General features: G+C 39.9%; 1 protein-coding gene across 7 annotated transcripts in view; it reads right to left on the bottom strand.

Annotated features, from left to right (window-relative positions):
* The window catches only part of KIF21A (kinesin family member 21A), an 87,456-nt gene that overhangs the window by 48,707 nt on the left and 21,457 nt on the right, over positions 1-17,292 (bottom strand). For all 7 annotated transcript variants that reach the window (XM_050983567.1, XM_050983548.1, XM_050983563.1 and 4 more), the window contains exons 2-6: positions 8,874-9,096; positions 7,408-7,590; positions 4,358-4,507; positions 3,573-3,707; positions 215-382 (exon numbers count right to left, since the gene is read on the bottom strand). In XM_050983567.1, coding sequence (XP_050839524.1) covers positions 215-382; positions 3,573-3,707; positions 4,358-4,507; positions 7,408-7,566 — 612 coding nt within the window. In that variant the 5' untranslated portion in view covers positions 7,567-7,590; positions 8,874-9,096. The remainder of the gene's footprint in view (positions 1-214; positions 383-3,572; positions 3,708-4,357; positions 4,508-7,407; positions 7,591-8,873; positions 9,097-17,292) is intronic.

Genomic DNA, 17,292 nt, shown 5'->3' with positions numbered 1-17,292 from the left:
CAATTTCCACTGATAATCAGCAGCTCTACTTTTCAGTGCAATTCAGCATTAACAAAATCATTTCATACAATCAATTTAAAAATGACTTAATACAGTTAATTAAAAAATAGCCAGCACACAGACAAAAAAAATTAAGCTATAAGCTATAAATTTCATTTCTAAGTGTTATGCCTGGGTTTGTTTTACATTATATTGTAGAGTTGTATAGTCTTACTAGTCCACAGTTGATGGAAATGCCTTCCTTTGCCCTTTCTCCTGTAGCTCCTGTTCGCTTTAACCTTTCAGATCCCGCCAGATCAACAAAATGAAACTTGGCAGTAAGAGTTTCATATTCATTCATCTCAGAAGACTCAGATATTATCCTGTTATCAGTGGCATTATCCTGAAGCAAAGAAGAACCCACAAGGCTCGGTGAGATCTTTCACATTAACATTTGCAAAGTTCAATTATTTACAACAATTATTTACAAAACTACCTCTTTACTATGACCATCTCTTTATTCTTTCTTTTATAACAACAGTATTTTGAAACATACTATCTCCATTTTAATCATATGTACTAACACATCATTCTTGAAGACCTAGTTCTAGATGCATGTGATTACAAATTACTGTAAGGACAAGCTACCATTGCTTCTTGATGAAGAAATAAGGGGAAACATCTATTAAAAAATACAAGTCTCCAGCAAGGTCAGCAACAAATTTGTATCTCATGTAAAATGCACTCTTGAACTGATTGTCAAAGGAAACTGATTTAAAAAAAAAAAAACAAACAAAAAACCCAAAAACCCAAAAACTTTAATTTCATTATTACCCCACAAAATCATCAGAACCAGCTAGTTTATAAACCTGCCAAATAGCTGAAAGATATTTTGATTTAATACCTCTCTAAATCCTATCACCAGCCTCCCTGTGGGATGACTCTTCAACTTACATTAGGAATTATTGTTGGAAACCATTTCTCCTAGCGGTCAGTATTCCACTAGCACTTCTGACTTCCCCAGGAAATAAGAACAGCAGAGGGAACAAGGGAAAATGAAGAGGTTCCTTTCTCCCTTCCACCTTCCTCCCTCAGGTAATGACTGGCACTTGCTGCAAGCCTCTATCAGTGCAGGGAGTCTGCCCAGGAACACACTGCCCTGGGGCAGGTACCACAGCCTCAGCCTCTTTCCACTTCACATCCCAAAGCACAGGGGAAAATTATCCTTTTTCATTAGACAATCCCAAACTTTTTTTCTGTCAATTAGTTTTGTTCTACCATTCACTGTAGACTTTTATTTTACTACAAGTGTGGTTAGACTTATTGTCAGGAAAGTAACACAATTAGAAAAGTCTTTAAATCTTGACTTTACTCCTTGACCTTAATGGTAAGACACCCATTGCAGGGCAATTTATACTAATTTGGCATGGTGTCAGATAATAAACATATATTGAGTGTAGACTGGATTCAGAACAAACTCTCACAGCCCAAACTACAAGCTTTATTAGGAATTTCTAATCACATTAAGCATAGAAAACCCAGAAAAACCTTAAAAAACAAAAAACAAACAAACAAACAAAAAACAAAAAAAAAAAAAAAAACCAAAAAAAACCCCAAAAAACCCGAACCAACAAACCCAAACCTAATGAAAAAGCCAAACACAGACCCTCAGGTATTCTGTGGTGACCTTTATGTCCTTGGCCAGCCAGCCTAAAGCTCCCTTTGCTACTGCAAGGGGTAGTGCAGGTCTCTGCAGACCAAACCCTTCTGATGGTAGTTAAATATTTCATGCATCCTTTTGTAGCAGTAACAGAACAGAATGGGAACTGTGCCACTTCCACAAGACCAGGAATCATTATTTCTGTTATTTCGATGTTTACACTCTGGGGGCCACACTCTTATTCTTCAGAGTCATGATTAATGCATCCCTTCACTCTCCCTCATTTAGCAAGGGAAATGCACATCCAGAAACTTCCCAGAAGCATGTCTGGTGTGCAGAGAGCCCCAGGAGGCTGTCTGAGCACTGCAGCCCGGGCTGCCTGCCAGCCCTGGGCACGGGCCACTGCGCACACCGGGGGCACGGCCACCGCTGTCACCCGAGAAGGACAAACTGCGTTGCCCTAGTAACAAAGGGCTCCCAAAACTGCTGTCTACAGAAACCTGAGCTACATCTCTCCTGGCCACCCAATAATAGCTTGTATTAATTTAGATTCCAGGAGCGTTCAGAGGACAGTGTCAGGTCTAGCCTCTACTCTCCTAAACAATACAGGGAAAGAAGAGGGTGTGGTCTTAAAAAATAAAGGATTTAGAAATGCCCAGCTCCACAGTCACTTTATCTTGTGTGTATCTCCCAAGAAAAGCTGAAACAAAACAGTTTGACATAAGGCAGAAGGTGGCCACCTCTTCCTCTAACATAAACCTCTGTAAAAACACAGGCAGAGCCAGGCAACAGTCCCCTGGGGCAGCTCAGCTGGCAGGGAAGGCTGCAAGTGCACCAGCACAGGGGGACTGCTGCGACAACAGCCTGCAGGAAACAGGCCCCCAGAGGACCTCTCACTCTCCAGCAGACAGTTTGCAACAAAAAATTCCAAGCAGACAGTATCACCACACAGTGACTGAAGTGCCCTGTGTGGGCTTGTAGTGTGATGCCAATCCCTCCCAAGTGAAGACAGCTGACCACACCACCAAATCCACAGTTTCAGCATGGAAAGCAGAAAGAAGTGTTTTCAGCAGGTGTATAAAGCAGGTCTACGTACCACAAAGAACTAGGAAGGAGCACTCATTTTGCCTGTAAATGATTATTTGGAGCATTAAAAAATAAAAGCAACCCCCCAAAAAGCACTGAAAATCCAATTCACTGTTCCACATGCTTAAAAATGTGATAATTATGCTAGCCAGATAGTATGCAATATTTAAAAATTATATGCAAAAGACCTTTAGAATATTCAAGTTAAGTCCCCCTGAAGGTACTGTAGTTTTCAGTAACGTGGATTTCATTAACGTGAAGGGGAGAACTCTCCCCTTCACAAGATACACCTAACAGCAGCTAACAGCTGAACAGTCACACACAGAATATTCTACAGAACAGCCCCATGTTCATTCATAGTCTGAACTTCAGTTGCATAGATTTAACAAAATACCTGCACCCCGAATATACAGCTATTTAAAACATATACAGTGAGCCTCAGAATTTAATGCTTTTCTACTTGCACCTTATTGGATATCAACAATTAATCTGAAATATCCAAGCAGTTTCAGTTAGCTGCAAGTTTAAACCCACTAACTTCTAAGACACTTAAATGTGCTTTACCAATTAAAGACAAATCATATTTTAACTTTCTCACTTGTGTATGTCACAACAAAATACTGAAGAAAATGCTAGGGGAGAAGAGGTAGGTTCCTGTAAGAGTCTGCAATTTATGGTTGCCTCTGGCTAGAGGATAGTTACATGTGCACAGATTAAATCAAATTATAATAATGCTTAGCAAATTCATCTTTACTAAGTCCAATTCAAATAGCAGTGGCTGCCAAAACTATGCCCATTTTGAAAAATGGCTACCAAAGAGAAGTTTGCCAGCAGCAAAGGTACGTACGGCGTTAAAGGCGGGACAGACCCTGGTCTGACACAAGTGTATGGTGAAGATAGCGTGCGACCGTGAGCTCTGAACGTTCATCTGAGTGCTGGCAGTGGTTCGAGACAAAGCTCCCAGCTTCAAGCACTGCATCATCTAGAAAACAGGCAACAAGTACATTGCATCCCTTGCTGGTTAAAGGAAAAATGTTTTATGACTAAAATGTCTCTCTTTGCTATGCATTCAGTTCCTATATGCAAAAAATAAAAGGACAAAGATCCCTAAATAAGCAAACTAAAACTACTTTTTGTGATTTCTGTAAAATACTTAAATCTCCATATTCCTCTCTATACTGTACCCTAGTAGTAACATACCTATCTTCATTCACCTGTACAAAAAAAAAAGTACAACAACATTTGTATTCAGATTTCCAGTGTACCTGAATAGCTGTTTATTGCAGTTTATTCCACATCACCCAAATGCAAAGCTTTCCTCTCAATATATATAATAAAGATTTGGGAGATCAGATATACATATATGTTAAAATTCTCCCAGCAGAAGTATATTATGAACAAAACCCTGTTCCTAGCTTTACATGGAAGTGATACGCACTTAGTATCAAATATGTCAGATTTAAGGCCAAAAAGAATTAAGAAAATAAAAATTTTAGTTAGCTGTTACACTTAAGTTGCCCAGGAGACAGATATAAGCTAGCATGACCTCTATTTTTAAACAGTCATCAAAGCATACAGACATTTTTAGAATCTACTTGGCATGTCACAGTGTAATTTATTTCCAGTTATCACCTCAGATTCTCCATTCACAGTTCGGGTTGTAACGCCCACTGTATAAATTCCTCCTGCTGAATCTTCATGTATTTTAATATTTGATTTTTTATTCTTCGCATCAATATCACGTGTGGTATCAAACAGATCAAGAATTTCTTCATTGTAAAGCTGAGGACAAGAAAAAGACAAAAAACATATCATTTTCAGAAGGAATTTCTCCAATGACTAACAAATCTGAGCATGGCACATACCAAAAGTTGTAAAAATCCAAATGTCTCAGGTCCCAAAAGATGTGAAACATTCAAATTTACAAGGATAATAGGTGACAGAGCAGCTGCAAATTAAGTGACCTGCACAACTTCCTATGATGCCACCCAAAGATGAGGTAAATTCCTTCACACTGCCAGATCTGAGATAAAATTCTGTGGTGGGACGAGGGAAGAGGAGGAATTTGGTGCCAGCAGAACAAGAGCGGTTTCTGTGGCAGGCAACTGCTGTCTTCAGATTTAACCTTGGGCTTCTCTTTTGTGGATTCAGCTGGCTGCACCCTGCTCCAAACGCTTCCAACTCACTCCACTTGCTCCCCCTGACACTGCACCTTTCCTCATCTCCTCTCTCACACCTTCTTATTTCTGTGCCTCTCATTTAGATAAATTCTTCCTGGGCAGGAATGAATTCGAACTATAATAATAGTTTTTGTGCAAGCTGCTTCTTAAAGACACCACGCATCAGTCCAAAAATACTATGGCGTGGCTTCTTGAGCAGGGCTTTTGTACTCCATAAGAATATCCTCAACTTTATGCAGTGTTTAGATTGAATTGAAGATATCGGGGGGGAAAAAAACAGACAAACCACCCAGAAAAAAGCACTATCCCACTGAACTGCACGGCTGAAGACTCTGCCTGTGTACCCTGGAACATATCAAGTGTCTCTAATTTAGTTATAGTAATTCATGTCAGCAAAGCTCAGCCAGGACTAACTCAATTCCTGATCAAAATCCCTAGGCAACAGTCAAAGAACTACTACAACAGATCTGTATTCACATAAGGTACTTTCTCATAGAACTGAAAGTAAGTGACTTTCTCCTCTCAACAGCAAAAAGTCATCCCTGAGAAGAAAAAACTCAGCGTTTGTGAATATGATGCTTTTAATCCTTCACATAGTAAAAAAGGAATTATATTTAATTATTAGGCATAGACAGTCTACGTAGGAATCTTCTACTAATGTTTTACCTTCATAAATTCAAACAAACTGATGCTACAATTTGGAGCAGATCCTGAGAACACACCTGCAATTGGATGGAACAGCAGATGTCTGTCTTTTGAAAAGGCAGGAAAGCAAGGAGTTAAGGGAGGCAGACTGCAGCCAACTAAAGAAAGGCAAGAAAGTAGCAAACAGAAGTCACTGTTCCCAACAGTTATCCAGCTGTAAGACTTCAAAGTTGTTCCAAAAATACAATCTTGCTTCAACTTGCTCAACGACTAAATTATTGCTTATGCAGTCCAGCTCTAATGGTAGACAGGATGGGAGGAAGAGGATATTTTTTGACACAAGAGTAGTGTATAATATCAAACTAATCAGAAAAAGTTCCTTCTGGGAAAGCCTTAGTAAAAGAAAAAATCTACCAACTAAAATGACATTTTTTTAAGGGAGAAATTATTATATACATCATTTAACTGTTCTCTAAATAGATAAACAAGACAGGTTTCAGTATGTACAGTCCAGCTGAAATACATTGCAATGGCTGCAATTCTTTTTACCATTCTCACTGTAATATTTAATCGCTGCCCTGTATTTTGGGAGTCAGTCACATTTGTAATGTTATGTCAAAAAACACAATAAATCCAGAAACCACACTGGTTACTGCCCCTTATGCTACTCATGTTGCAGCTGCCTAAGCAAAGCTGCAGCTCCCTGGTGCACAGAGCAGAGCATTCCCACAGCACATGCTCAGCCAACTCTCTAGGCAAATATTAGCCACAGCAACCAAAGGTTCTGCATAAGGGTAGCAACCTGGACTGACAGAAAACTAATGCCAGCTTGTTAATGACTAAAGGACTTGGTTTTATTGCTCCTGAAGAAAAATAACAGCTTTTCTCATGGGTAAAATTGAAGCAGGGGTTTCTGCCCTCAAGTAGATAAAGTTGTACATACTGAAGTAGGCAAAACAAATTTACACCTGCTCTTCCTAAAACAGATTCTGCCTCTCTGTGTGTCTAAAGTATTGGATTTTTGCAGGTTGGTAGAAAATGTAAATACATTACACCCAAATCAATCAACTTAAAGAACAGTTCCACAGCCAGGAGACACAGCATGAACCCTACAAGGAGGCATAAAGCAACAGCTGCTGCAGGTCAGAAAGATCACAGATGTTATGGCCCCTTACCAGTAACTGTGTCTACAAGAAAGTACAAGGAGAGAAGTCTTGCCACAGTACTGACCAGGGTTGTTTTTTTTTTTCTCTGAGTCTAAGAAAGAAGGGAACAGTGACACTGAAGCCCAATCCTAAACCAGTGGGAATTGCAGAAAGAAGTATTTTCGTGCTAGGTTTCTTCAGTGGTGAGAGAAAGTCTTCTGAACAGATTTTGAAAGCTAAAGAAATCTATGGCAAAGTGACAAAAGTAGGCAAAGCATGGTCACCACTCAAAGCCACAAAATACAATTGGGGGAGCTTTTATAATTTCTTGTTTTAAAGTTTTGTCAAGAATTACCAACAGGCAAAAGCAACAGGCTCTACAATCAGAAATGGATAAATGATGACAAACAAATATTTCTATACTTCAAAATAATACTGTGAAGGGAAGTTGTAAAATAATTTGAGTAAGAAAAAAAAAAGACTTTTTCATAAACTGAAGAACTGAAGCAAATCCCTTAAATTTTCCTTTTGCAATCTTGTATATTAATTCAAAACATCTTGGGAGAAAAGAAAACTTAAAAGAAGCAACCAGAAAAAATTTAATTGGTTTTCTAAAAAAAAAAAAAAAAAACCAACTAAAACCAACCAACCAACCAAAAAACTACCAAAAAATTCACATAAAGTTACATCCACAGATGTGGATCATATTTACCTCTAAGAACTGTGCATTCACTTTAAAATCTGGAGGTGGAAGTCCTTGCTTAATAGCACCTTGTTTTTTTTCTTCAATACATCTGAAAAGGTGCTTAACAGCACGTGATATAATGCCTTGCTCCTCTTCTGTTATGTTGACATCAAATCCAGTGCCCATGGTGTATGTTTTGCCAGCACCTGTCTAATTTGAAGAAGGAGCAGTCACTAGAACATGTTAATAGTACCAAATCATCACAGAAATACAGTTTGTGCACACTGATGTTCACATCAACCTGCCACCTTTACAATATTAGCACACACAACTACAGGTCACTTGGAAAAATGGATTAACAGCAGAATTTGGACAAACTCTACTGTTTATCCAGAGATCACACATACAAGAAGGCAAAGAGCAGCTCAGTCTTTCATAACCCTTCCCCTAGAAACTTTCCCTACCCAGTTCACATCAGCCTTGAGCTATCTCCTCTAGGTCAAAAGATGAGTTAATGTTTCCAACCAAGGCTGTTAATTGAAACATGTATTTTGAAGGTAAAAGCAGCATTTGCAATTCTTGACTGAAGCAGATCAAATGACTCCCTTAATTAAGATGTCTGAATATCTCAGGTATTATATTCCCATTGTTCTCACTTTATACTAAAGAATACAAGCTCTATCTTCACTAGGAAGATAATCTAATTAAATGTGAAGTCCAATAGAAGTCAAGGTAGTGTAGTGTTTTCACTTAATTAGTGGGTCAAGTCTAAGACAAAGATAGGATCACACAGATGAACATAATCTGCTAAACTGGATCTGCAAACTGCTTTGTTTGACTAGGAATAGACTTCACCTGGCTAACTTGAGATGCAGCACCTAACAGAGGTGAAACTCAGCATCCAAGACCACGTTTTATGCAAACAACTTGTAAAGGAATATTCAGAAGACAGCAGCACACTGCCTACATTGTGCTGAGCTTCGAGTGTGCCCTGTGTACTAAGAGGGTGTGTTCCCGATGAAAAGTTCTGACTTTGGAATCTGATCTCTACATTTTGCCCACAAGCAAACAATGTGGCCTGAAGTTCTCCAGCATCTATTTTTAAAAAGCTCCTATTCCCAAAAGCCTCTAAAAATGCAGTGGGTTGAAAAGTTGCTCAGAAAAGAATCTCAGTACAACCCATCTCTATAGTTCAAGTGAGTAGGTCAATGATTTGTATTGCTGCATTGAGGTGAATTCAGGAATTATATGGACTGATACTATTTTCAGTATTACTATTAAATTCAGATCTGTGGCCCATATGTATTCTGTGTTTCAACTGCCAGTCTAAACAGAATTTGTATAAACTCAACACTTTCCTAGAGGGTAACTCACTGAAAATAAACCCAAGATACTAAAACCAGATCAATGCATTCAGAAATTTAAGACAAAATCAGTTTCAAAAAACTGTTTATTCCAAAGTCAACACTTTAAAATAAAATTGTGAAGCTTACCTGGCCATAAGCAAAGACAGTGGCATTATAGCCTTCAAAGCAACCTTCAATCAGCTTTTCTATGCACTGTACATAGATCTCTTCTTGCTGTGAGTCAATGTTAAAAACATAATCAAAAGTGAAGGCCTTATCTTTTCCCAAGAACACTTGAGGTTCACCAGGAGTAACAGATGTACAAATATGGCATCCTTCAATCTTCTCTTTGGCTAACTGGGGTCTAATTCTGTTTCGGAAGAGATAAAAAGAACTATTAGAAATTCTCATCATCAAAAAGAGGAGTACACAATGTAAATAAGGGATCTGAGAATTCCTTAATGACTGAGAAGTGAGAATTTTTCTTCACCAAACCAGAAGGTTTTTGGTTGTCTGAGCCACAGGACTGACTGTATCAGAACCCCAGCCTTAAAATTGCTCATGCTAATGACACCATCTTTTCTGAAGGCTCACCTACTTCAGGCTGATGACCTGCCTTGAACTCTGAATGTTTCTGTATGTTTATTATGCATTACTGAAGAGTCACTTTTCTATGTTGTTTCAGACTTGGAAATCAAGCTCTCCAGTTTTATCAAACTTCTGCTTGATGCTTTCATTGTAAAAACAGTCATTTTACTTTTTTTACAAGCAAGTTAAATGTGAAAAAAAAAATATAGGAGAGTTTAAATAGCAATTTGGGAGCAAAGACCCACCAACACCTAGCTCAGCTGGTTAGAGCCTGGTGCTAGTGATGCCAAGATTGTGGGTTCAGTTCCTGTATGGGCCATTCACTCCAGAGTTGGACTTCAATATCCTTATGGGTTCTTACTAACAGAATATTCTGTGATATCATCTTAAAGGAAAGCCTCCTTGCTGCAAGAGCAAAGACAGCAAGGAAAAGGCTAAATTGCTTCTTTCCTTTTTCAGAAAAGGAACTTGTACAGCCAGAACACTTCTGTGAAATGTTTGGTTTCAGTGAAGTATACCTTCAGACAACGAAAAAGAACAATATTTAACAAGTTTTAAAGGTAAGAGTGTCTCATTCCTTATTATTCCCCTCTAAGGCAAATTTCAGCTTTTACTTCAGTTTGTTCAGTTTCTTATTTTACAAAATAACTTGTAGAATATAGCATGAACTTCTTATATTCTATCATTTTATTGATTCCTCTGCATTCTTAACACTCTTGCAGCCTCATCAAAATAGAATTCATGTACTGGCCTCATGGCTAATGACGACTGCAGAAGCTTGTGATTCCATGGGTTTAATGATTAACTATCAAGAAGAAAAACTCTGGCCCACTTAACACACTGTTCTAGCTGTAATTAACTAATAATTTGCTTACAAAGCTACCTTTTTAAAAAGCAATTTCCAAGTTCCCAAAGCAGTGCCAAAAAACCAACCCAAACCAAACCCAAACACACAAAACCCACACCAAAACGTGCAGTGTGCAGCTTAAAAGATGTGACAGAGAAGGCTAACAGGAATGATAAAAAGGTGCAGTACAGCAACACACAAACAGAAACATGGAGTATTTTATACAGATTTTCCAATTATATAAAGATCCAGTGTGGCTACTTTCAGTTACACAGCGTCAAAGATCTGCAGGCACAGAGCACACTTAAAGACACATATTCATCCCATATTCCATGTTGTAAGGGCCACATTAAAGCTCTGTTCAGAGTAGCTGTGCTGCCTTGAAGCAAATTCCCCAACATTTTCAGGTCTCACATGTTGGTTCGGATCACAGAGCAGTTTCGGTGTGCACAATTTACACCCCCTTCAGAGGAAATTAAGCCAAAAGCTCGACTCCAAACACACAAAACTTGTTCCAAATTCTAATGGGAGCATAAGGGCCCAAAGCTACCTGCTGATCTACTGGGACTGTGCCAACACCTGCTGATACAGAGAGAGCTTGCCTCCAACAACTGAGTGGACTGCTAGAGACTAATTATGCGCACGTTAGATGAAGTTTGAAATATCCTGCTTGAAAAAAAGATATAAAAAAAATCTCACATAGCATGATGTATCTCCTCTTTATTGCAGATTCTGAATTTTTCATTGAGGGATATGCACTGATGTCAAGAGTATTTTTCAGATTTTTCATTCTGAGGGTTTCATTATATCCCACGTGAGACTGGAGATTAACCTTAATTTATCTATCTGTATGGTTTGTGCACATTAATTCCAGTACAGAAACTTCATTAATGACCAGGAGGTACCACCCTTGCCAGGTTACCCTCTTGTGTCAAATGAAAATTAAGTAAACCTTTGAAAAATAGCATTAAAGAAAAGATTATAAATTGTGCAAAATAGGCATAAATATTCTACAACTAGTATTTGCATTTAAGGACACAAAGTGTGTAATATAGGTCAAATTTTCTCTCTAACAACATCATAAAGAGTTTTTTTTTCCTTAAATGAAATAAGAATGCCAAAAGTAATACAGGATTTACATAACTCCTTCAATAACAACCAACTTGATCCACTTGTACGTGTGCTGACTGAACACAGACTCTGATAAATATGAACAGAAGCTTGTAACACATTTACTTCCTTCTAAATTAAGGAAATTTTGGTAATAAAATAGCTTTTATTTCTAGGTAGAGAAAGTCTTCAAAGTCTTCAAAGAAAAATTAATCACGTGCCTTTTCTAAAAGCATTCTACACAACTGGAAGGTCGAGCAAATAAAACACTGCAGCTTGCTGTCTAAAACAATAGTTAGAAAATGCCTACTCAGTCGGTTATTCTGCTGCCTTCTTCTACTGCCGTGAAGTCAGTCAGAGGGCAAGCTCCTTTTTCAGACTAAGTACTCTTATTCTTTCACTAATCCAGTGCACCAGTACAGAGGCCATTAATGGTCCCTACAAGAATGATCTCTGAGGGCTCCTAAAGGTCCAGAGGCATGTCTCATTGCCTTCCAGAGCAAAAAACCCTGGGAAGATCTCTTCTAGAAATCTAGATGGAAAACACATTTTCATCATCAAGCAAGCTTTAGTGCATCCCAAAAACACAACCTGTCCCCAGTTCCAAAAAGGCTTTTAGCAACAACTTGCAGAATGAAGCTGACAAGTTTTTTTAAGACGTTTTTTCTTCATATGTTTTTATTCTAGGCTTGAAAGAAAATTAATTTTCTACACTGACGAACTGACACAATTATGACAGGTGCCGAATAAATTTCTCCTTTCTACTACTAAGTAAAGGCTGACTGACCATGAAAAGGAACAGCATGCCTAAAATATCAATGATTTGCATGATAGTTACTATTACAGTGATGACAGGACTGTAAAGCGAGCAGTTTCGATGTCGCCCAGCAGAGACTTCCCATGAGAATCCTCCTGGCCAGGTCCTGCCTGCAGCCAGGCAGCTCCTCCCAGAGCTCTGCTGCTCCACAGCAAGCTGTACACATCAGCCCAGCACAACCAGCCCACAGCTGAGCTGAGGGGCATCTGTGTCACTGCTAGCAGCTTCTTGCCAGCTCAGCCACTTCCCCTGGTTGTAACACATCACCCAGAGATCCAGCAGTGATGATGGTGTCCTTCCTCCCTAACTCACCACTAAATCTGAAGGCAGTGCTAGGAGAAAAAGCAGCATTTCACCAGCACTTAGGCAACACAAAGGAAAAACAAAGCAAGCCTCACCACAGCAGGGAAGCTTCATGCCAAAGACAGATTCCCTTCTCATTCTGTCACTGGTCTTACACAATGTCTCACTCTGCTATGGAGTTGGGAGGTAGCAGAGACAGATCATGACTGCATCAGGTTTGAATGACATCTTCCCCCCAAAAGAGATGTGCAGACAAGAAACCTTCATCACCCAGCCTGAGGTCTCCTCAAGGGATACTTCATGCTCTGAAGTCTACACAGCTCTCTTGCTAAGCTTGCCATTAAGCTAATGTGATGTCCTCAATGAATAAGCAAGAGATTCCTCCCCTTCCACCTGATTTCTGGCCACCTACAAACAATGTGAGTGCATCACCCAAACCTCAAGACTCTCAGTCTTACTATTTGCACTGAATGTGTGGTCCAGCAAACAGAAGTCCTCACACAAGTCAGATTCAGTTCCAGCACTGCCTATAGGAAAATCTCCTTCTTCTCCATCCCACACATGAATTGAGAAAGTGATTTTTTCCTTTCTGCTTACAGTCAAACATTTTCCACTCTCACGTCCTAATGTGGTCACTTCTGTCAGCAAAGTGGGCAGCGCCCACACTTTAAAAATGTGAAAGAGTTCATTCTGGTCATCTCTCCTTGCCCAGCCTGTGGTCTGGCAGTCTGCCACTGAGATTTTTCTCCAGGACCAATTTGACTTCACCCATTTTGTCTTCTACATGGCCCTACCCCACCTGTTTTTCAGGCTACTCTCCTAATTGCAGACAATTGGGCGTTTTCTACCAATTTCCAATCACATCTCCTTAGATGTGGCAACTTCCCAAACAACATTTTGCTCTCCATCCTTCCCTCTGCTCCTCTCCAAAGCATGAACACACCCAATTCTTGTTTACGTGTACTTTGCAGCACCTCCAGGCCACACACATGAAACTTAATCCCCTAAATCTCTCCTGCCTCAGCACACTGGGACAAGCTGTCAAATTAGGGAGTGCTAAACCAGCCAGTGGTTGCACAGTAATGCATTGTATTGTACTGGAACTAATCCCTCAGCAGAGCAGGGGCACAATGCCTCTGCTAAAAGTATTGCCAGCTAGAACAGGCTCAGATAATGCAGTTCAGGGACTACAGTCACCGTCTGACCAATACCCTGTGTTATGCAAGACATCAGACTAGACAGAATTGATTCCTGTTTAAATTAGATAGGATCATACCATCTCTTTGAAAAGCATCCTGAATTTACTTCTAGGGGTGAAAAATTGTCCTAGTGATCTAAATATAAAAACATATTATTTACATAAATAACTACATGCATATATATATATATATATATACACACATCCCTTTTCACTTCTAAACACTTTAACCTCTCTGCCTCTTTATTTAAAAACCTCTCCATTATTTAATTTTACCCAAGCAATCTCTAACCATCTATGATCACGTCACCCCTTAATCTTATTTCATATACTAAACAAGACCAGAGATTTTTTAAATTTGCATCTCCATGAGAAGAACTGCAAGCTCTAACAAAGGGTTATAATCAAAGTGTTTACCATATGCCTTCTCAGCACCTCTAAAAGCAGTAAGCACACAAGAACTTCTGTGACTGATCTAAAAAGGGCAAAGAATCAAATTATTCTCATTTTACAGAAAGCAAAGCAGAAAAAAATAATCATAGGCTAATCTTTCAGACTGCAGTGACTATCCAGAAGCTGTGTGTTGGAAAGAAAAGATTACTCTGAAGCCCCATGTAAAGCGCTTTTTCAATAAAAAGGCTCTGTGGGGCAAGAGCTGTTTTCACCTTGCTCTGAAAGGCATAAATTCAAACCACGTGCTATGCTGAGCAGGAAACAAGTCAACCTGTAAATGCAAGGCTCTCCAATGCTTCTCTTACTACACTAAGCCTATTAAATTTTACACAATTAAGTTTCACATGTGGGTATATGAAACATTAAATCCAGGAACAGCTAACGAAATACTTAGTGAAGCGTAGCAGGCAATACAAACTAGGAAACAGACAAAACTGCCCAAAACCAGAAGAAAACAGCTTCCAACTCATACTTCAGCATCAGAATTCCCTCACCTTCCTACTCCCTTAAAATTTACACTCACCAAATCACTCCCATTAAATTCCCTTCAGAGCAAGCAGGGAGTAAAGAAAGCTAAGCAGGTTCCATCTCAAAGACACGTGATACTTAGGCTTGCATAAATTTTTCTGTATTTTTGCTTGCACACACTGGAATCTTGCTCTGTGATTAGCAACACTTTCAAATGAGACCACAACGATAATGTCTGAATGCACTCATCTCAACTACACCTCTCAACGAGCTTTAAGGATACAAAAAGATCTGGCATATGAGAAACTCCAGGTTTATCTCCTGTTAACACAACAAAAATGGTGCAGGAACAAATCTTTAGGCTTGTACCAACAACTGTCACCTACAGAGAGTTTCTGAATAGTGGCCTCTCTAATGGTATAACTCCCTAGTAATGGTATCAATCACTGGTATTACATGTACTGGTACCAAGATGGAAAAATGGAGATGCAACTACAGATTACAGTGACCACACGAGACATGGCTCAGCAGCTGAGCCACCCAGCCCATGGCTGAGTCCTTCCCCTGCCATGGGTCAGCTCCCACCCCAGGAAGCTGCTTCACCCTGTGCCAGGGGCCCAGGCACACAGCAGTCACCCAGCCAGGGCAGCACTGCCTCGCTGTGACTGCAGCTCCATCACTCTTACCTAACATTTGGGCACTGCTCCCATCCCTGCTCCTCTAAAGCTGTCACCCTCCAGAATGAGCCCAGGGCTTCCAGCAGCTGTGTGCCCAGGTGTTCTCAGCCTAAACTTACATCTCCTGGCAAGCACAAGTGAGGGCTGATGTTTTGCACATGCACTAACACTTACCTACTTGATGTCACTGAAAACTTCTTGGTCTCTAAAGGCATTTCAATACAATGGCAACTGTACAATTAAGAATACCAGAAATAAAACCTCCTGAAACAGTCTAGGATATTTTAAAAAATGCAGTAAGGACTGTGACAAAAGCTTAAGCAGGACCTACATGGTTCCAGATTTTACTCCAAAGTCCTGTTAAGATACTGATAAAAAGGTATCAACATCCCTACAAACCATGTGTAGCCATTAAATATGACAATTAAGCCTTAACTTAAAACACCCAGCAACAAAATTACCAAATGGGCTCTGAGGTATAATATTTTCAACAGCTAACTGTAACACAAGCAAAAAAAAAAATAATATATTCAAAAACATCTGCAGAAAATATTTTGTTCCAGTGCTGCAAACTGTCATTTCCAGTTTGCATTTAATGAGAAAGCAATACATGGAAAACCAGAACGAAATTAAATTAAGGAAATATACCACTGCCATAATTAGATTTGTCCAGTTCTCTCATACGCTCATACTCTACCTCCTCAATAATATTTTTTTATTTTTACACACAAATTAAATTTCATGAAACAATTACCCTTTTCAGTAGCTTGGGTCTGGTCAGCTCCCATACCCATTAGCTGGGGATGACATTGGCAGTGCCAGGCTGAGGCAGCTCCCCAGGCTGCTGCTTGCCTGGGTGCCTGGAGAGCCATACAACAGCTGTATCTCCAGGCAGCCACCAAGGCCAGGACACAGCTCAGCAGCGTGATTTCAGATTAATTCTTGTGCAATTCTGTAACAGCCAAGCAGGCTGTGCAACACAGATGGCATCCCCAGACTGGCAGGCACAGCCCCCCACTTTTGCTAGGAAAAAAAAATGCAGAAGGGAAGCACCCAGGCTTGCTCTCACACAATTCCAACTGCTCTGCATGCTTCCTTCCTCACACCACCCCCACAGGAGGGCTAGCAGATCCTCCAGAAGACCTCCAGCACCTTTCTTGATAACATGAATGCATGCATTCACACAGACCTTTGTGCAGTTTTATTGTGAACTAATTTACTCTCTAGTGAGCAAAGAAATCCACAACTTTTGAGAAAAAATTGGCTTTTAAGAGAGAGAAGGGAGAACTATATTGCAGGGTTTGTACTGGCCTGGGTTATTTCTAGTTCAAGACAAGGTCATCTCTGATGAAAAAGTTGCACTACCATAAGTTTCCATATGCCTGCCAAGCACAGGACTGGCACACCTCCAGATCCAAGTGCAGCTTGAGTAAAGACAAACTCAAGAAGTGCCTTTTCCAAAGGCAAACTGTTTTTTAAATTGTTCTATTGTGCTACTTGCCTTGGTTTTCTTAAGATCTATTGTATATGTGCCACCCCTCTCAGAAAGGTAGGAGAGAGATAATAACACAATATCATAGATAAAATGAGAGCTAAGCAAATGCAGCAAAGTATAACTTATGAACTAAGACTTAAAGTATTTATGGTTTATGAGCAAGAAATGAAAGGAGGAGTTAGACCTTCCTAAAAGTAAAACTCTAAATTAATTTCATACCATACAGGAATGCAGACATGCCTGTACCATGCAATGAAGTGGCGGAATAGAGACCTCGGGCACAGCAACCGAGGGTCAAACATGCTTCGGTGCTGAAAGGGTCAAATGCACTCTGGTGCTGAAAGGGACCACAATCACCTGATCTCCGCGGAGCTGATTAGCCCCAAGCAACTGCCCTTCCCCATCAGGGAGCATGAACAAGTCATTCTCCAGAGTAAGAAGCAAAAGTATTTCTTTTGCTGCAGAAGGAAACACAGCACCCAGCTGCACTCCAGTGTGACTGGCATTAGCTCCAGCTCCGGCCACCATGCTGGGTGGAACATGTGGACATACACTGAAATAAACAGGTCACTCACTAGCTACCTCTCCTCTAAGGATTAACTCTGAAAAT

This window comes from Serinus canaria, chromosome 1A, assembly GCF_022539315.1.
Source record: "Serinus canaria isolate serCan28SL12 chromosome 1A, serCan2020, whole genome shotgun sequence".
Classification (NCBI taxonomy): Eukaryota; Metazoa; Chordata; class Aves; order Passeriformes; family Fringillidae; genus Serinus; species Serinus canaria.
The sequence above is the reverse complement of the archived record's forward strand: the minus strand, read 5'-3'. Positions and strand labels throughout refer to the sequence as shown.